Source organism: Oncorhynchus mykiss, chromosome 5 (assembly GCF_013265735.2).
Source record: "Oncorhynchus mykiss isolate Arlee chromosome 5, USDA_OmykA_1.1, whole genome shotgun sequence".
Taxonomy (NCBI): domain Eukaryota; kingdom Metazoa; phylum Chordata; class Actinopteri; order Salmoniformes; family Salmonidae; genus Oncorhynchus; species Oncorhynchus mykiss.
The window spans coordinates 80,067,471-80,088,961 of NC_048569.1; the positions used below are offsets into that span (position 1 = coordinate 80,067,471).

At 42.4% G+C, this 21,491-nt stretch overlaps 1 protein-coding gene across 2 annotated transcripts in view; it reads right to left on the minus strand.

Moving 5' to 3' along the window:
• Nucleotides 1-8,225: 8,225 nt before the first annotated feature.
• The window catches only part of LOC110524643 (trafficking protein particle complex subunit 8), a 91,048-nt gene continuing 77,782 nt past the window's right edge, over nucleotides 8,226-21,491 (minus strand). For both annotated transcript variants that reach the window (XM_021604489.2, XM_021604488.2), the window contains 3 exons: nucleotides 11,822-11,964; nucleotides 10,509-10,598; nucleotides 8,226-9,934 (listed from right to left, as the gene is read on the minus strand). In XM_021604489.2, the coding sequence (XP_021460164.2) occupies nucleotides 9,700-9,934; nucleotides 10,509-10,598; nucleotides 11,822-11,964 (468 nt within the window). In that variant the 3' untranslated portion in view covers nucleotides 8,226-9,699. The remainder of the gene's footprint in view (nucleotides 9,935-10,508; nucleotides 10,599-11,821; nucleotides 11,965-21,491) is intronic.

The window sequence follows — 21,491 nt, forward strand, 5'->3', positions numbered from 1 at the left end:
GCTGGGGAAAAAAAGGCAAACTCTGCTCCATCATTCATTGAAATCAGATGGCTCATTCCTCACAAAACCCATTGATATTGCCAACTACTTTAATGATTTTTTAATTGGAAAGATTAGCAAACTTAGGCATGACATGCCAGCCAGAAATGCTACTCATCCATGTATAACTGATTAAATGATGAAAGACAAGCATTGTAATTTTGAATTATGAAAAGTGAGTGTGGAAGAAATAAAAAAAATATTGTCTATCAACAATGACAAGCCACCGGGGTCTGACAACTTGGATGGAAAATTACTGAGGATAATAATTGACTATATTGCCAATGATATTTGAGATATCTTCAATCTAAGCAAATGTGTGTGCCCTCAGTCATGGAGGGAAGCAAAAGTAATTCCGCTACCCAAGAATAGTAAATCCACCTTTACTGGCTCAAATAGCTGACCAATCAGCCTGTTACCAACCCCGAGTAAAATTTGGAAAATGGTGTTTTACCAGATACAATGCTATTTTACTGTAAACAAATTGACAACAGACTTTTAGCACACGTATAGGGAAGGACATTCAACAAGCACAGAACATACACAAATCACTAATGATTGGCTGAGAGAAATTGATGGTAAAACGATTGTGGGAGCTGTTTTGTTAGACTTCAGTGCAGCTTTTGACATTATCAATCATAGTCTGCTGATGGGAAAACATGCGTTATGGATTTACACCCCCTGTTATATTGTGGATAAAGAGTTACCAGTCTAACAGAACACAGAGGGTGTTCTTTAATGGAAGCCTGTCCAACAGAATCCAGGTAGAATCAGGAATTAAACGCTTAATAAAGAGCAGCAGTTAGTTTCACAATTGGTGGCAAGGAATAAGTTAGTCCTAAATATTTAAAAATCCAAACAAAAGCATTTTATTCGGGAGAATCATGCACATAACCATAAACCTCAACTAAATCTTGTAATAAATAATGTGGAAATTGAGCAAGTTGAGGCGACTAAACTGCTTAGAGTAACCCTGGATTGTAAACTGTCATGTCCTACGGGTTCTAGTTTTTTCGCACCTGGACTACTGTTCAGTGATGTGGTCATGTACCAGAAAGAGGGATCTCAGAAAGTAACGGTTGGCTCAGAACAGGGCAGCACGGCTGGCCATTAAATGTACTCGGAGAGCTAACATGAATAATATGTTTGTAAATCTCTCATGGCTCAAAGTGGAGGAGAGATTGACTTCATCATTAACTGTTTTTGTAAGAAGTGTTGACATTCTGAATGCACCGAGGTGTCTGTTTAAACTACTAGCACACAGCTCAAACACCCATGCATACTCTTCAAGACATGCCACCAAGACCAGACTATGGGAGGCACACAGTACTACATAGAGCCATGGCTACATGGAACTCTATCCCACATCAGGTAACTAATGCAAGCAGTAGAATCAGATAAAAAAATAACAGATAATACACCTTATGGAACAGCAGGGACTGTGAAGAGACACACACACACACGATAAGACACACACACAATGATTTTGTATTGTAGATATGTGGTGATGGAGTGGTGGCCTGAGGGAACACACTGAAAGTGTTGGGTCAGGTGTTATGAAATGTAATGTCATGTAGTATTTTAAACTGTATGTACCCGTCTTATGTTTCTGGACCCCAGGAAGAGTAGCTGCTGCATTGGCAGGAACTAATGGAGATCCATAATACAACTGCAAATAATGTAAAAACATTCTTAAAAGTCTCATGCAGTGTAAGCCTGCAATGAACACCACATATAGGCTACTGCAGGCTATATCATAGAAATCGAAAGCTATTTCCATGTGATAATGTTATAGCATTTGCTCCATTTGTTTTGTTTGTAGGCCTACATTATGCTCAAATAGCCACTGTCTAAAACTGTAAGGGTACAGCCTCAGGGTTCACTGTAAACGTGCACCGGAAGTTGTACAAAATTCTCCCAATGATCAAGTTTCTGAATTTGCGCAGTGACCCAAAACATTTGAGGGAACATTGCTTGCCACCAACCACCTCGCAGAGAGTGAACCATGGACAGTGATAAAGCAAGGTTAGGCATCAGAGCCACACAGACCCCCCCCCCCCCCCCATGTGTGCAGGGGGGGATGAGAAAGGAATAGAGCAGAAAACGCATTACTGTTGTTTTCTGTCACTATGGACAACAAAGTTCTTGGCCTATTGTATTATTATTGTAATATCTTGTGCTCTGAATTTACAGCAAGCTTTGTCAACCTAGGTATGTCACATAACTGTCACTGGTTGTCTTGCAACATGGGGTTAACTGGAGAGCGCTACAAAAGCATTGTAATATGCTTTTTGAACGTGAGCATCAAAGAGCCCATGAAGAGATGAGTGTCCAATTCTAACCATTTGGCACAGCTGTAAATTGAGAGGAGTAGGAGCCAGGGGTGTTGCTACTGGGAGAATCACAGGTAGGAAGTGTTTGAGTGGGCAGGGATAATCAGGGGGAAGGAGCCATTACTTACCCTGATCTCAGATAGGTTTGTGATGTCTTGCAAACTCCTACAGGCAGCTAGCCATTACTGTAGCATGTGTCTCTGAGTGGACTCTCTCCCAGACCTGCTATCTCGATATCTGAATGTTCGCCTATGAAAAGCCAACTGACATTGAACTGTTGCACCCTCTATAACCACCATGGTTATTATTTGACACTGCTTGTCATCTATGAACGTTTGAATGTCTTGAAGAACAATCTGGCCTTAATGGCCATGTACAATACATTAGAAAATGATTTAAACCCCTTGACTTTTTGTACATTTTGTTACGTTACAGCATTATTTTAAAATGGATTAAATAAAAACAATTCCTATTCAACCTATACTCAATACCCCATAATAACAAAGTGAAAGCATGTTTTTCGAAATGTTTGTAAATGTATAAATTACATTTTTTTTTTAAATACCTTATTTACATAAGTATTCAGACCCTTTGCTATGAGACACGAAATTGAGCTCAGGTGCATCCCGTTTCCATTGATCATCCATGAGATGTTTCTTCAACTTGATTGGCGTCCACGTGTGGTGAATTCAATTGATTGGAAAGGCACACATCCGTCTCTGTAAGGTCCCACAGTTGACTGTGCATGTCAGAGCAAAAACCAAGCCATGGCGAGACAGGATTGAGTCAAGGCACAGATCTGGGAAAGGGTACCAAAACAATTCTGCAGCATTGAAGGTCCCCAAGAACACAGTGGCCTCAATCATTCTTAAATGGAAGAAGTTTGGAACCACCAAGACTTTTCCTAGAGCTGGCCGCCCTGCCAAACTGAGCAATTGGGGGACAAGGGCCTTGGTCAGGGAGGTGACCAAAAAACCGATGGTCACTCTGACAGAGCTCTAGAGTTCTGCTGTGGAGATGGGAGAACCTTCCAGAAGTACAACCATCTCCACAGCCCTCCACCAATCAGGCCTTTATGGTAGACTGGAGTTTGCCAAAAGGCACCTGAAGGACTCTGATCATGAAACAAGAATCTATGGTCTGATGAAACCAAGAATGAACTCTTTGGCCTGAATACCAAGTGTCACATCTGGAGGAAACCTGTAACCATCCCTACGGTGAAGCATGGTGGTGACAGCATCATGCTGTGGGGATGTTTTTCAGTGGCAGGGACTGGGAGACTAGTCAGGATCGAGGGAAAATTGAATGGAGCAAAGTACAGAGAGATCCTTGATGAAAACCTGATCCAGAGCACTCAGGTCCTCAGACTGGGGCAAAGGTTCCCCTTCCAACAAGACAACACCCCTAAGCACACAGCCAAGACAAAGCAGGAGCGTCTTCGCGACAAGTCTCTGCATGTCTTTGAGTGGCCCAGCCAGAGGCCGGACTTGAACCCGATCGTACATCTCTTAAGAAACCTGAAAATAGCTGTGCAGCGATGCACCCCATCCAACCTGACAGAGCTTGATAGGATCTGCAGAGAAGAAAGTAATAAAGTCCCCAAATACAGTTGTTTCAAGCTTGTAGCATCATAACCAAGAAGACTTGAGTCTGTAATCACTGCTGAAGGTGCTTCAACAAAGTACTGTATAAAGGGTCTGAATACTTATCTAAATAAGTATTTTTATCAGTCCCCAACCGATTGTGTTTTTTTGTTTGTTTATTTGCGTTGTTTGTAACTTGTTTTTTTAAACCTATTTTATACATAATGTTACCTCTACCGTCTCTTATGACCCCCAAAAAATTCTGGACATCAAGACTGTGATTAATCACCATGGACTAGCAGAATCCTTTTTTCCTTTGACGAGGCCGACACAAACAATATACTGCTTTCTCGGGAACAAGCCCAGATCCCCCTTGATTTGCGTGAAGAGGCAGAGAAAAAAGGGCCAGAGGGTGGGCTGTGTTTTGAGAATTCGTAGGCGATTGAATAAACCCCCACTTCCTTCCATTCTGCTAGCAAACGTGCAATCTTTGGAGAATAAAATAGAGGACCTACGGGCAAGACTAAACTACGAACGGGACATTCAAAACTGTAACATCTTATGCTTCACCGAATCGTGGCTGGACGACGACACTTTCAACATACAGCTGGCTGGTTATACGCTGTCCAGCAGGATAGAACAGCAGCGTCTTGTAAGACAAGGGGCGGCGGACTATGTATTTTTGTAAATAATAGCTGGTGCATGATATCTAAGGACGTCTCGAGCTATTGTGCGCCTGAGGTAGAGTATCTCATGATAAGCTGTAGATCACACTATCTACCCAGAGAGTTTTCATCTGTATTTTTTGTAGCTGTTTACATACCACCACAGTCAGAGGCTGGCACAAAGACACCATTGAATGAGTTGTATTCCGCCATAAGCAAACAAATGCTCAACCAGAGGCGGTGCTCCTAGTAGCCGGGGACTTTAAAGCAGAGAAACATAAATCCGTTTTACCAAATTTCTATCAGCATGTCAAATGTGCAACCAGAGGGGAAAAAACAAGCTCTGGACCACCTTTACTCCACACACAGCGACAAACTTCTCACTCGCCCTCCATTTGGCAAATCTGACCATAATTCTATCCTCCTGATTCCTGCTTACAGGCCAAAATTAAAGCAGGAAGCACCAGTGACTAGGTCAATGAAAAAGTGGTCAGATGAAGCAGATGCTAACCTACAGGACCATTTTGCTAGCACAGACTGGAATATGTTCTGTGATTCCTCTGATGGCATTGAGGAGTACTTCACATCAGTCATTGTCTTTATCAATAAGTGCATTGATGACGTTGTCCCCACAGTGACAGTACGTATATACCCCAATCAGAAGCCATGGATTACAGGCAACATCCACACTGAGCTAAAGGGTAGAGCTGCCGCTTTCAAGGAGCGGGACTCTAACCTGGAAGCTTATAAGAAATCCCGCTATGGCCTCCGACGAACCATCAAACAGGCAAAGCTTCAATACAGGACTAAGATTGAATCGTACTTCACAGGCTCTGACGCTCATCAGATGTGGCAGGGCTTGCAAACCATTACAGACTACAAAGGGAAGCACAGCCGAGAGCTTGCCCAGTGACACGAGCCAACCAGACGAGCTAAATCACTTCTATGCTTGTTGAGGCAAATAACACTGAAACATGCATAAGAGCACCAGCTTTTCCGGAAGACTGTGTGATCCCGCTCTCCGCAGCTGATGTGAGTAAGACCTTTAAACAGGTCAACATTCACAAGGCCGCAGGGCCAGGCGGATTACCAGGACATGTACTGCGAGCATGCGCTGACCAACTGGCAAGTAACTTCACTGACATTTTTAACCTCTCCCTGTCCGAGTCTGTAATACCAACATGTTTTAAGCAGACAACCATAGTGCCTGTGCCCAAGAACACGAAAGTAACCTGCCTAAATGACTACCGACCCCGTAGCACTCACGTCTGTAGGCATGAAGTGCTTTGAAAGGCTGGTCATGGCTCACATCAACACCATCATCCCAGAAACCCTAGACCCCCTCCAATTTGCATACTGCCCCACAGATCCACAGATGATGCAATCTCTATTGCACTCCACACTGCCCCTTCCCACCTGGACAAAAGGAACACCTATGTGAGAATACTATTCACTGACTACAGCTCAGCATTCAACCCCACAGTGCCATAAAAGCTCATCAATAAGCTATGGACCCTGGGACTAAACACCTCCCTCTGCAACTGGATCCTGGACTTCCTGACGGGCCGCCCCCAGATGGTAAGGGTAGGTAAGAACACATCCGCCACGCTGATCCTCAACACAGGGGCCCCTCAGGGGTGCGTGCTCAGTCCACTCCTATACTCCCTGTTCACTCATGACTGCACAGCCAGGCACGACTCCAACACCATCATTAAGGTGGCAGATGAAACAACAGTGGTTGACCCGATCACCGACAACGAGGCAGCCTATAGGGAGGTGGTCAGAGACCTGGCCGTGTGGTGCCAGGACAACAACCTCTCCCTCAACGTGATCAAGACAAAGGAGTTGATTGTGGACTACAGGAAAAAGAGGCCCGAGCATGCCCACATTCTCGTCGGCAGCGCTGCAATGCAGGATGAGAGCTTCAAGTTCCTTGGTGTCCACATCACCAACAAATTACAATTGTCCAAGCACACCAAGACAGCTGTGAAGAGGGCATGACAAAACCTACTCCCCCTCAGGAGACTGTAAAGATTTGGCATGGGTCCTCAGATTCTCAAAAGGTCTTACAGCTGCACCAGAGAGAGTATCCTGGTTGCATCACTGCCTGGTATGGCAACTGCTCAGCCTCCGACCGCAAGGCACTACAGAAGATAGTGTGTACTGCCCAGTATATCACTGGGGCCAAGCTTCCTGCCATCCAGGACCTTTATAACAGGCGGTGTCAGAGAAAGGCCCTAAAAATTGTCTACGACTCCAGTCACCCTAGTCATAAACAGCTTCTACCCCAAGCCATAAGACTCCTGAACATCTAATCAAATGGCTACCCAATTTACAATGCCCCCCCCTCTTTTACACCACTGCTACTCTGTTATCATCTATGCATAGTCACTTCAATAACTCTACCTACATATACATATTACCTCAACCAGTACCCCCTGTATATTGCCTCACTATTGTTATTTTACTGCAGCTCTTTAATTACTTGTTACTTTTATTTCTTATCCGTATTTAATTTAACTGCACTGTTGGTTAGGGGCTCGTAAGTATGCAAGAGGACTGACTGGCTACTCCTTCGGATCCAGTTTTTTTCTTCTTAGTTTCCTGCCTTTCTTTTCCTACCCACTGTGCTTCTACATCTGCATTGCTTGCTCTTTGGGGTTTTAGGCTGGGTATGTATGTATGTATGCATGTTAGGATGTGTACACATGTTTTACACTTGTTTGGTTACTACATGATTCCATGTGTGTTATTTCTTAGTTTTGATGTCTTCACTATTATTCTACAATGTCGCAAATAGTCAAAATAAAGGAACCCTTCGATGAGTACGTGTCCAAACTTATGACTGGAACTATATATTTATATTGTCATCATTTAGCAGATACGTTAATCCAGAGTGATTTACAGGAGCAATTGTTCAAGGGCACCGACAGATTGTTCACGTAGTCAATTCTGGGATTCAAGCCAGTGAAATTTAAGTTACTGGCTCAACACTTAACCATTAGGCTACCTGCCTCCCCAGGTAAGTAGCTTTGTCCGTTTGTGACAACTGCCTATGTAAAAAGGGCTTTATAAAATATTTGATTGATTGACTATACCTTGATCCTGAAGCAATGCCAATGAAGTGCAAGTGTGTGTGCCAGCAAGAAAGAGTGACAGGACAGAATGAAGACATCGCTCTTAATGCATTCGAATCATAAAAAGCATAAGTGCAATCTATTTAGCAGAGATGGCATTGAGACGAAGCAGACGAACAGATTGAAGTTTGGACTACTACAATCAACCCTTCCTTAAACCATAATAAAAGAGGAAGTCACTAATGTTGCCAATCACATCAGATCTTTTTCAGAGATGATCTGATTGGTCAAAAGACAAATTAGTGAGGTAGAAAAAAATCTGAATTGGGCTGCCTCTAAACGCAGCCTATGTCTGCTTCCCAAATGGCACCCCATTCGCTTAATAGTGCGCATAGGCCTCTGGTCAAAAGTAGTGTAATGGAGAATAGGATGCCATTTGGAAAAAATCCTAAAACTCAGTCAGTCTATAAAGTATAACTACAAATCACAACATTGTCTACACATTGCACACATAGGGGAGACGGTTACTTTCTCACAGCCCACATCATTGGTTACATTTTTATTTCTATTTACAGTAAATTTGTTATAAATATAATACATAATCTGAAAAGCATTTGAGTAAATACATACATTTAAATAACAGCTTGAGCATAAGGTGGAGGTCCAATGAGGGAGAAGTATAGGGATCATGTTGACTTTACTGGTTCATACGTTGGTTTGTTTGTTTTGTAGAAAACTAAATGTGTGCACGTGGTGACTGACAGCACGGTCAGTCCAGATGGACTACAGGCTCACAGACAGGCTCACAGACAGGCTCACAGACAGGTGGGCAGGCAGTATCTGTATTAGAACCTCTCAGTCAGAGTTTGTTTGTCAGTCACATACTGTAGTATAGTGGTTAAACGCTGGGTCATATTCTAAAATGTTTGTGATGTGCTGTTGGTCTGGTCCATGTGACCACACAACAGAAAACCCTGGTCATGGTCAGTCTCATTGAGGCAGAGGCAGTTTCTCCTACTTTCTCATCCTGGTTAATCCAAGAAGTAAACGACATCTGTCGCCACGATGACAACTGCTCAACAACATGTGATTCGTTTTTCAACACTAAAAATAAAATACATCTCTGGCGGTAGACAGATGACACCAGTGTCGTAGGAGACAGATGTTGTAAACTCAGACGGCAACAGCGTGTCTGTTCTCCTCCCCTTTCACAGGTCAATTTCATCAAATAAAAAAGGTCAAAACCAAAGTGCATCAGCTGAGATGAGAGGAATAATACACAGAGAGAAAACAGATCCTTCTTCCACATATAAGTCCATGATGCTTTGCTTTGTTGCTGGGACATAACATAGCTACTGGGGGGTTTATTTAACAACAGTCTGACCATCGCAGTGGTTACAAGCTCAATTGATGCCCAATTCCATTCAAACATTTTATATATATTTTTAAATACATCTTATCGCCCTGATTCTTATTACAAAATACAAAACTGCTTTCCTTAGTCCAGTATTGAATGTACTAGTTTGGAAAAATGGGTCAAATTTTTAGGGAGTGGAGTGGATGATTTGAGACTCGGTGGAAAGATATTTCTGCTTGGTAGCTGGTTCCGAGCTTTCAACAGTTTCTTAACCAATGGGGAGCCTTGGTAGTGGTGATTTGCGGGTTAATTGCTCATTGGTTATTGTTGGGTGGGCGGGCAGGCAGAATTAGGATCCTATTCATTAGGGCACACTGTAATAAAACCTTTTGCAACAGAAAATGAAAAATAGCCTTTCAAGTAGTCCCTCCCTGTTTTCTTCAGGTTTATGCCTAATGAAGACAGCCCAGTGTTCAAGCATTGTTGATCGTAAAGAGCGGATGATTTAGGATTTGGAAGATATTTCTTGCTGGGTGGGTCTCTGAGCTCTCAACCCTGTTGTTGCCAACCAATGGGGAGTCTTAGTAGTGATGATTGACAGATGGTGGTTAATTCATAGTTGATGATAGGGGGGCAGGACAATGTTCAGGTGCTGTTAATGATGATTAGTGCAGGCGTGGCCGTCTGCTGGCTGGTCTCACACATGGCTCCCTGGTCCGCCAGCTTGGCGAAGACCCGTGGAGTTCCCAGGTTATAGACGCCCGCATGCAGGAAGCCGGCTCTCAGCGGCAGCCGCATCACTTCCTGTGCCCTCAACTGCAGCTTGTATTGAGTCTTGCCCAGCCATGTAAATGAACCGTGCACCTCAAGAGACTCAGGACTGATGGAGGAAGAGAGAGAGAAAAAGGGATGATGAAAGAGGGGGATGAGAGGAAAACAATTAATTAAAACCTGGAGGATGAACGGGATGCAGTTATCAGGTAAACATTTGCTCAGGGACAAGAGGAATAGATGGCAGATTTAAAGATGCACTATGCAGAAATTGCTCCGTCATTTCCTGGTTGCTGAAATTCTAATGGTGTGCCTAATTTAAGTTTGTGACAAAACAATTAAGTATCATGTAGAGAATCATTGCGTCATCTAAACCGCTGTGAAATATATTTTTCATAACCAAAAAGATTGTATTTTGAAGCTGGTGTACAAAACCAAAAGATGCAAAAATGAAAGATTAAGCAAGAGAAGCATAGAAATAGTGCACATAGAACATATATACTGCTTCTTAGACTTGCCTTCAATGAGAATGACAGATCTACAAGTACAAGTTCTACGTGAATTTAGTCGGGTCGCCCAAAAAGTTACATATTGCATCTTTAACAGTACAGTGCGGAGCGAACGCTGTAATATGAGAAAATAGGACTAGGGACTACTGTGGGTGTGCATGTGATTATATTTACCTGGTAGTTTTGTGTCGAAGGTCAATGATGGCATCAACTTGAGCCAGGGAACAGTTAGATAGAGTCAAAATGACTGGAATCATACAGAGACTACATATAGACAGAGGGGGAGAGAAGGGGAGCGAGGCAGAGGCCGGGTAGTGAGGGGGAGAAAAGGGAGGGGGGAGTGAGAGACAGCGGGGGCGAGAGGGAGGGGGCGAGAGGGAGGGGGGGGTGGGGGAGGCAGAGTTAAAGTGAAATATAGACAGAGAGATATGGTTATTATACTCATTCTATGTCACATTAACTAAAGCACTGCACTTAAGGTTCCTGACTATCAGTCTGTTTCTCCTCACTGTCTCCAAACCACACTAATAGTTATCATTTAATCTCCTCAAAGCACCTCTCTTCTGCCAGCAACAACAGTTCTAGAAATAATTACATTAACAGAGTTTAGAACCAAGTCATGTCAAAAGATAATCGTTTAAGTCCAGTTCTGACTAGTGAATTATGCGAGAGTACGCGTGTCACACAAACAACCACCCTTGGGACAGGCAGGCTGACAGATGTATCATGAATGGTTTCAGAGTACGCGAGAGAGAGAGCGAGCGAGCGAGAGAGAGAGAGAGAGAGCGAGAGAGAGAGAGAGAGCGCGAGAGAGCGCGAGAGAGCGCGAGAGAGCGCGAGAGAGCGCGAGAGAGCGCGAGAAGAGCGCAAGAGAGCGCGAGAAGAGCGCGAGAAGAGCGCGAGAGAGCGCGAGCGAGAGAGAGAGAGAGAGAGAGAGAGCGCGAGCACGAGAGAGCGCGAGAGAGAGAGCGCGAGAGAGAGAGCGCGAGCGAGAGAGCGCGAGCGAGAGAGCGCGAGAGAGCGCGAGAGAGCGCGAGAGAGCGCGAGAGAGCGCGAGAGAGCGCGAGAGAGCGAGAGAGAGCGAGAGAGAGCGAGAGAGAGCGAGAGAGAGCGCGAGAGAGAGACACATTGCACTATCACCACAGCCCTAGCATTTCGGTCTTCCTGTCTCTTCCCCGGTCTGTATTTCAGTGCTCCAGGTGTCACCTGGCCCCTGAGCCATTATTTTCTTCTGTTTAGAAGTCCAGTCATAGATACTGCTATAGGGCAAGTGGCATCCAAACCCATACAACCAGGACAGGTACCAAGACGCATGGGGAGAGAGAGAAGCAAAGAGATCTCTCCCCTTTTCTTGGCTGGGTTGATATTGCATGCGTGCAAACATGTCTGTGTGCTTTGTGTATGGAATGTGTGTGTGCGGAATGTGTGTGTGCGTGTGTGTGAACGTGGGAGTGCGTGTGAACATGTCTGCATGCGTGACGTGTTACCTCTTCTGTACGAAGGAGTGGCTGTAGCTTTCGGGGTAGTGCAGGTTGGTCTTGATGAGGTGGGAGAGCTGTTCCATGGAGGGCCGTGTCATAGGAGGAGGAAGCTCTGGTTTAAACTTCAGCAGCACCATCTCTTGAGCCTCCTACAATTCCACAGGTCAGAGGAACACAACAGAATCCACACCATTATACACACAGCCTCCTACAACAGGACAGAGGAACACAACACAAGGTCAGGACACAGGAACAGATGCCATTTCAACACACCATCTATACATCTCCTAAGCCTCGTACTAAACAACAGAGAAACCGAGATCATTGTGTCAAACAAACACTGCATTTATATACGTGTAGTTACACACATTTTGTTGTGGCATAATTTGTTCACCATTGTGCAGCCTGCCCCGTCCAGGACTTTTGCCGTTACAAAATATAATGAACGGCCTCTTTGGCAAAATGCCTTGATAGAGACATTCAGAAAACTAGAATTAGACGTTTTGACAAAAGACAACTTTTCAGTTGGTGTGTGTGTGTGCGCGCAGTCGTGGCCAAAAGTTTTGAGAATGACACAAATATGAATTTTCAAAGTTTGCCGCTTCAGTGTCTTTAGATATTTTTGTCAGATGTTACTATGGAATACTGAAGTATAATTACAAGCATTTCATAAGTGTCAAAGGCTTTTATTGACAATTACATGAAGTTGATGCAAAGAGTCAATATTTGCAGTGTTGACCCTTCTTTTTCAAGACCTCCACAATCTGCCCTGGCATGCTGTCAATTAACTTCTGGGCCACATCCTGACTGATGGCAGCCCATTCTTGCATAATCAATGCTTGGAGTTTGTCAGAATTTGTGGGTTTTTGTTTGTCCACCCGCCTCTTGAGGATTGACCACAAGTTCTCAATGGGATTAAGGTCTGGGGAGTTTCCTGGTCATGGACCCAAAATATTGATATTTTGTTCCCCAAGCCACTTAGTTATCACTTTTGCCTTATGGCAAGGTGCTCCATTGTACTGGAAAAGGCATTGTTCGTCACCAAACTGTTCCTGGATGGTTGGGAGAAATTGCTCTCGGAGGATGTGTTGGTACCATTCTTTATTCATGGCTGTGTTCTTAGGGCAAATTGAGAGTGAGCCCACTCCCTTGGCTGAGAAACAACCCCACACATGAATCATCTCAGGATGCTTTACTGTTGGCATGACACAGGACTGATGGTAGCGTTCACCTTGTCTTCTCCGGACAAGCTTTTTTCCGGATGCCCCAAACAATCGGAAAGGGGATTCAGAGAAAATATCTTTACCCCAAGTCCTCAGCAGTCCAATCCCTGTACATTTTGCAAAATATCAGTCTGTCCCTGATGTTTTTCCTGAATAGAAGTGGCGTCTTTGCTGCCCTTCTTGACACCAGGCCATCTTCCAAAAGTCTTCGCCTCACTGTGCGTGCAGGTGCACACACCTGTCTGCTGCCATTCCTGAGCAAGCTCTGTACGGTGGTTCCCTGATCCCACAGCTGAATCAACTTTAGGAGACGGTCCTGGCGCTTGTTGGACTTTCTTGGGCGCCCTGAAGCCTTCTTCACAACAATTGAACCGCTCTCCTTGAAGTTCTTGATGATGTGATAAATGGTTGATTTAGGTGCAATCTTACTGGCAGCAATATCCTTGCCTGTGAAGCCTTTTTTGTGCAAAGAAATTATGACGGCACATGTTTCCTTGCAGGTAACCATGATTGACAGAGGAAGAACAATGATTCCAAGCACCACCATCCTTTTGAAGCTTCCAGTCTGTTATTCAAACACAATCAGCATGACAGAGTGATCTCCAGCCTTGTCCTCGTCAACACTCACACCCGTGTTAACGAGAGAATCACTGACATGTCAGCTGGTCCTTTTGTGGCAGGGCTGAAATGCAGTGGAAATTTTTTGGGGGTTATTAAGTTCATTTGCATGGCAAAGAGGGACTTTGCAATTAATTGCAATTCATCTAATCACTCTTCATAACATTTTGGAGTATATTCAAATTGCCATCATACAAACTGAGGCAGCAGACTTTGTGAAAATTAATATTTGTGTCATTCTCAAAACTTTTGGCCACAACTGTATATCATTACATTTATGTTTTATATCTAAAAACATTTGAGCCCTATTAGTGACATTCCCTTATACTAGAGGTCGACCGATTAATCGGAATGGCCGATTAATTAGGGCCGATTTCAAGTTTTCATAATCGGAAATCTGTATTTTTGGGCGCCGATTTCCGATTATTATGAAAAGGTATAAAAACATGTTTTTTTATTTAACTAGGCAAGTCAGTTAAGAACACATTCTTATTTTCAATGACGGCCTAGGAACAGTGGGTTAACTGCCTTGTTCAGGGGCAGAACGACAGATTTTCACCTTGTCAGCTCAGGGGTTCCAATCTTGCAACCGCACAGTTTACTAGACCAACGCTCTACCCATTGCACTCCACAAGTAGCCTGCCTGTTACACAAATGCAGTAGAAGCCAAGGTAAATTGCTAGCTAGCATTAAACTTATCTTATAAAAAACAATCAATCATAATCACTAGTCATAACTACTAATCCAGTTTAGCAGGCAATATTAACCAGGTGAAATTGTGTCATTTCTCTTGCGTTCATTGCACGCAGAGTCAGGGTATATGGAACAGTTTGGGCTGCCTGGCTCATTGTGAACTAATTTGCCAGAATTGTACGTAATTATGACATAACATTGAAGGTTGTGCAATGTAACAAGAATATTTAGACTTAGGGATGCCACCCATTAGATAAAATACCGAACGGTTCCGTATTTCACTGAAATAATAAACATTTTGTTTTCGAAATGATAGTTTCCAGATTCGATCATTTAATGACCAAAGGTTCGTATTTCTATGTGTTATTATGTTATAATTAAGTCTGATTTGATAGAGCAGTCTGACTGAGCAGCAGCAGGCCCGTAATCATTCATTCAAACAGCACTTTAGTGCGTTTTGCCAGCAGCTCTTCGCAAGCACAGCGCTGTTTATGACTTCAAGCCTATCAGCCTAATGGCTGGTGTAACCAATGTGAAATGGCTAGCTAGCTGGGTGTGCGCTAATACTGTTTCAAACGTCACTCGCTTTTAGACTTGGAGTAGTTATTCCCCTTGCGCTGCAAGAGCCGCGGCTTTTGTGGAGCGATGGGTAACGCTGCTTCGAGTGTGGCTGTTGTCGACGAGTTCCTGGTTCGAGCCCAGGTAGGGGCGAGGAGGGGGATGGAAGCTATACTGTTACATTGGCAATACTATAGTGCCTATAAGAACATCCAATAGTCAAAGGTATATGAAATACAAATGGTATAGAAAGAAATAGTCCTATAAATACTATATTAACTACAACCTAAAACCTCTTACCTTGAAGTCTCATGGTTCCTTTTAACATCAACTTTCATATGTTCTCATGTTCTGAGCAAGGAACTTAAACGTTACATGGCACACATTACTTTCTTCTCCAACACTTTGTTTTTTCATTATTTAAACCAAATTGAACATGTTTAATTTTTTATTTGAGGCTAAATTAATTTGTATTTATGTTTTATATTAAGTTAAAATGAGTGTTAATTCAGTATTGTTGTAATTGTCATTATTACAAATATTTATGTATTTTTTTTTTTAAATCAGCCAAATTTGAATCGGTATCGGCGTTAAAATCATAATCGGTCGACCTCTACCTTATACTGTATGACATTCTGATATTCAAGTAGGTAGAAATAATAGCTAAGTTGTTCAAAACAATGCCTTTGCTATAGAGGTAATTGGTCTAGGAAATGATGTGGGAGGAGAGAAAGTTAACGAGCGACGGCAGGAGTGAGGGAGGAAGGTAAGGGAAAATTGTGGTCTCGGCTTACGTGCAGAGCTATAAAAAGCCAGAGGGAAAAAGGATGAGAGAAGTTCTCTTGTGCACGCCAGTGTTACGGATGAGCGCCGCAGACACTGTTGCTATGCCAACAGCTTGTCTTGGAGGAAGTTGCGTGTCTGAGGGGGAGTAAAAAGGAAGTGTCAGACTAAATGTGGATGTGGTCTGGCAGGTGAGTGGGTAGAGGAGAGAGGGGGAATGAGGGAGGAAGGCGGTGGCAGACATCACGTTTTGTCTCTGGTCGTTATTGAAGAGTTATTTTTAGACTGGGAATGAGGCGGTCTGATGATAATAGCCGTATATATCTCCATCGCAATCGCTCTCACACACACACACAACACAATCATGCTTAAACCAATGACACACTACTTCCACAGGAGGTAGACAGAATAAGAGAAGTGCAAAACTGTTTGCATCGTGCAGTGGGTACAGTCTGTACCTCACAGATAGTATCCATACACGCATGTGCGCACAGGCACTTAAACTCACTCTGTCATTAAATCACACTGTGTGTGGGAGGGAGTTGTACAGCTGTGATGTGAATGTAAAAAAATTCAATTATGTATTTTGTAAAGTGTGACAGTGTGTTTAAGAGATTATGAATGTAATGAATGTAAATGCATAGTCATTGAAAAGTGCTTCTCAAATCCTTCTCGACTGTGGTGACTAACTAGAAAGGTTAACAGGGTTAGAGCCATCTGTCACTTTCTCGCTCTCTCACACACCAACCAGACACACACTAGTGATGCGCAGGTCAGCGGTTTGTTCACCCGCAACCGCCCACAATTGCTTATAACAAATGCGCAACTGTGTGGTAAAGTGAAAATCTGAGGCCCACACCAGACCCTAACCTACTAATATAAACAATGACATCTAAAAATTGCGCTGTACAGTCAGAAATAGGCTTAAATTTCAGTTTATAATCTGACATTTTGGTGTACTATTTGTTTGTGAATTTGTCTATAGATACATGCAGCTTCTATTCTGTCATTACTTGTTGCCCTAGAATACTAAATAAACCTCTGTTACCCAGAATAATGCCATAAATCGATAGAATGAATGCTTCAATCTAGTTGACATCGGTAAAGTTCTCTTTCATCTCTGCTTCTCTCACGCAACAAAGATGTTTAGGGACCGGAGAGAAAATGCAATAACAAAAAAAACCTACCCAACATGTTTCTGATAAGATTTCAGTTAGACTTGGATGTATATTTTGTCCTCTTAAAACGTCTTATTACACAAGTTATGTTCGTGATATTAAGATTCTAACAATGACTGTGTTATTTAGGAAAAGTCAAGGATGGGGGGGACATGAAATGGCAAAGTATTAAAACATTTGTAAAAACAATTGTGGACGCTCAACTTTTCTAATGTGACACAGTGTTTCAGAGAGTTAATGAATGAAGTCATTGAGAAGTGCTGATCAATCATTCAAGACAGTGGTGACTAACTAGACTAAGGTTAAGAGGGTTAGAGCGGTCTGTCACTCTCTCACATACACTTAAAGTAATGGCTTGGTTAAATCACTGTCTTCATATCTTCAGAGACACCCCACAAAAAAAACACAGCTTAAATGTGTGTGGGTGCGTAAGTGTCTGAGTATGTGTATAAGATTGTGTGTGTGTGTCTCTCTGTGTGTCAGAGTTAAAAAGGCTTACGCAGATAAATCTGGGGCAGGAGCCAAGAGTCATTTCATTAAGTATTCAGACCCCTAGACCTTTTCCATATTTTGTTGGGTTACAGCCTTATTCTAAAATTGATTACATTGCTTTATTTTACCGTAGGTGAACTCCAATAAAGTTGTAGAAACATCAAGGATGATCAATGGAAACAGGATGCGCCTGAGCTCAATTTCGAGTCTCATAGGAAAGGGTCTGAATACTAATTTCAGATTTTTCTTTGTAATAAATTTGCAAAAATGTCTAGGGTATTGTGTGTAGATTGACGAGGGAAAACATGTATTTAATCCATTTTAGAATAAGGCTATAAGCGGTACAAATATTTTGATATTTAAGACATTCTAAGGGTTTGCATCATTCACAACTAAAGTTGCCAAATAACTCTACATCTAGCACATTTCAAATGATCACTTTTATGCTTAACATAGCCACTTCATAGTTGTTCTGGAATGGGGAAAATATCCTTCCTATTTTATTCAGCTAAGTTCAATTACGTTCTTCTTACTATAAAATCATATAAAATAATGGCACAAGACTTAAGCATATCATGTCTGCTAAATGAACAAGCGTACAGCTTATAGCATAGTGCATTGTCAGATAACATACAGTAGGCCAACTAGTTCTGTTCTTCTGAAATATTTTTTCTTCATATCATGTTTCTTTAGACCTGCCCAAAATAAATAATGGATTTATTGTGATGGTGTATATTAAATGGCGTGCATCAGCAACTTGTATGCGTGAAGTCCTGGAGATGCTAAAAGGTGTTTATGTTAATTAACTGTCAATTACCGTGAGACCTGCATTAGCATTACAATAGCTGGCAGACAAAATTTCATGACAGCCACAGCCCTAGAGTGGTGACAAATGGAATTTTCCATCTAGGGATAAATAAGGACAATGAACTTCTTCACACAGCCTTGAAATAGTAAAGCTTGGGCCTGCCTTGAAACCACTTAACTTTTACATAAGAACTACACTTGGACGTCACAGTTTTCTTTTACCTGCTACACTGGAAGCGTAACCTTTAGCTATCGGTGTAGATCTAACCCTGTAAAAACTTGTACCAGGCCCCAGACACCAAACTTTTCAGTGCCACCAGTGACAGCATGGTTACAGATTGTGTATGTGTGTTTTGGAGGGGGCACACTAAACACTCAGCTGGTGTTGTGTGTGTGGTTTTGTTTGTGCTTCAGTCTCAATGCAGATAACTCAGTCCTGAAGAGTGTATAGTTATTCAACTTGTGTGTACACTAAATAGCTTGTGTACACTACACAGTAAGAACACAACAGTGATTTGAATGTTTACACTTGTTGATCATTACATGGCCAGCGTTCATTCAGTGTGATGAGTCTTCCAGGAGAGAGGAGACAGCCAGAACACTATGTGTTGGGACAGTGGCAATGTTTTTGTTTTTTGGCTCTGTACTGGATTTTAAATGATACAATGACTATCAGCTTTAATTTGAGGGTATTTTCATCCATAATTGGGTGAAACGTTTAGAAATGATAGCACTTTCTATACATTTTGGTGCCCAAAGTTTTGAAACAAATATACTTAGATGTTCATTAAAGTAGTAAAAAGTGTAGTATTTGGTCCCATATGCATAGTACTAAATGACTACCATAATTTCCGGACTATAAGCCGCTACTTTTTTCCCACGCGTTGAACCTCGCGTGGGAGGTTCTAATACGCGGCTAATTTATGGATTTTTCCCACTTTCACAAAATTCATGCCGCCAAAAAACTGAGCACCGTCACATAATGTGACGTAAATCGAGCGTGCTCAAACTTCCCATCATTCTGATTACAGTAGTCATTTTGTCACCGTCATCATGGCAAAGACACAGAGAAATGCAAATGATGCAGCTTTCAAGTTGAAGGCGATCGATCTGGCTGTTGGAAAAGGAAATAGAGCTGCTGCACGGGAGCTTGGCCTTAATGAGTCGATGATAAGACGTTGGAAACAGCAGCGTGAGGAACTGACTCAGTGCAAAAAGACAACAAAAGCTTTCAGAGGGAAGAAAAGCAGATGGCCCGAACTAGAAAATGAGCTTGAAGACTGGGTCAACACACAGAGAGCAGACGGCCGAGGTGTTTCAACTGTGCAGATCCGACTGAAAGACAAAACAATCGCCACCGCAATGAAGTTTGAGGATTTTAGAGGTGGACCATCGTGGTGTCTAAGATTTATGAGACGTAAAGGCCTGTCCATCAGGGTACGGACGAGTCTGTCAGCGGCTCCCTCCCGAATACGAGCAAAAAGTTTCAAACTTCCGCAAATTCACTGATGCAAAGATAGAGGAGCATTCCATCAGCCCGCACGACATCATAAATATGGATGAGGTTCCTCTGACGTTTGACCTGCCTCTCACTCGGACGGTCAACAGGAAAGGCGAATCATCCGTCACGCTGAAAACAACTGGGCATGAAAAAACGCACTTCACCTGTGTTCTGAGCTGCACGGCATCGGGAGAAAAGCTTCCACCGATGTTGATTTTTAAACGCATGACGATGCCAAAAGACAAATTCCAGAGAGGAATTGTTGTGAAAGTCAACAAGAAAGGATGGATGACAGAAGGCCTAATGCATGAATGGCATACGGAGTGTTACGGCAAGCGACCGGGAGGATTCTTTCACAAAAACAAGGCATTGCTCGTGTTGGACAGCATGAGGGCCCACATAACAGATTCTGTGAAAGAAGCCATCAAGAGGACAAACTCAATTCCAGCTGTGATTCCTGGGGGCACAACAAAGTATTTGCAACCACTCGACAAAGTGTAAATCGTGCATTTAAGGTGGCGCTCCTTGTTCAGTGGGAGGCTTGGATGACAAGTGGGGAGAAATCCTTCACTAAAACGGGCCGCATGCGAAGAGCAACTTATGGTCAAGTCTGCCAGTGGGTCCTGACAGTGTGGAGCATTGTCAAAAAATCCACTATCATCAACGGGTTTCGAAAGGCTGGACTGCTGCGTGTTGAAGAGGGCAGCATGAGCTCAGCGGGGAATTTGCCTCCGGATGAAAGTGACGAGAGCGACAATGAAAACGATCCAACATCGGATGAAGCAATTCTGAGGCTATTCAACTCTGACACCGAAGGAGATGACTTCAGTGGTTTCAGTGCACAGGAGGAAGATAGTGACCAATGATTTTCTTGGTAGGCTACTGTTTACTGCTATTTTTTAAATTTTTGTTACAAGCTGTGTTTCGTTTAAAAGCCTATTTATTTTGGTCACAAGCCGTGTTTCGTTAAAGCCTATTTATTTTGTAACAAGCCGTGTTTCGTTTAAAAGCCTATTTATTTTTGTAACAAGCCGTGTTTAGTTTAAAAGCCTATTTATTTTTGTAACAAGCCGTGTTTCGTTAAAGCCTATTTATTTTTGTCACAAGCCGTGTTTCGTTAAAGCCTATTTATTTTTGTAACAAGCCGTGTTTAGTTTAGAAGCCTATTTATTTTTGTTACAAGCCGTGTTTATTTTAAAAGCCTATTTATTTTTGTTGTTACAAGCAGTGTTTAGTTTAAAAGCCTATTTATTTTTGTTGTTACAAGCCGTGTTTCGTTAAAGCCTATTTATTTTTGTAACAAGCCGTGTTTCGTTAAAGCCTATTTATTTTTGTAACAAGCCGTGTTTAGTTTAGAAGCCTATTTATTTTTGTTACAAGCCGTGTTTCGTTAAAGCCTATTTATTTTTGTAACAAGCCGTGTTTCGTTTAAAAGCCTATTTATTTTTGTTACAAGCCGTGTTTCGTTAAAGCCTATTTATTTTTGTAACAAGCCGTGTTTCGTTTAAAAGTCTATTTATTTTTGTTACAAGACGTGTTTCGTTAAAGCCTATTTATTTTTGTAACAAGCTGTGTTTTGTTAAAGCCTATTTATTTTTGTAACAAGCCTTGTTTCATTAAAGCCTATTTATTTTTGTAACAAGCCGTGTTTCGTTAAAGCCTATTTATTTTTGTAACAAGCCGTGTTTCGTTTAAAAGCCTATTTATTTTTGTAACAAGCCGTGTTTCGTTTAAAAGCCTATTTATTTTTTGTTACAAGCCGTGTTTCGTTAAAGCCTATTTATTTTTGTAACAAGCCGTGTTTAGTTTAGAAGCCTATTTAT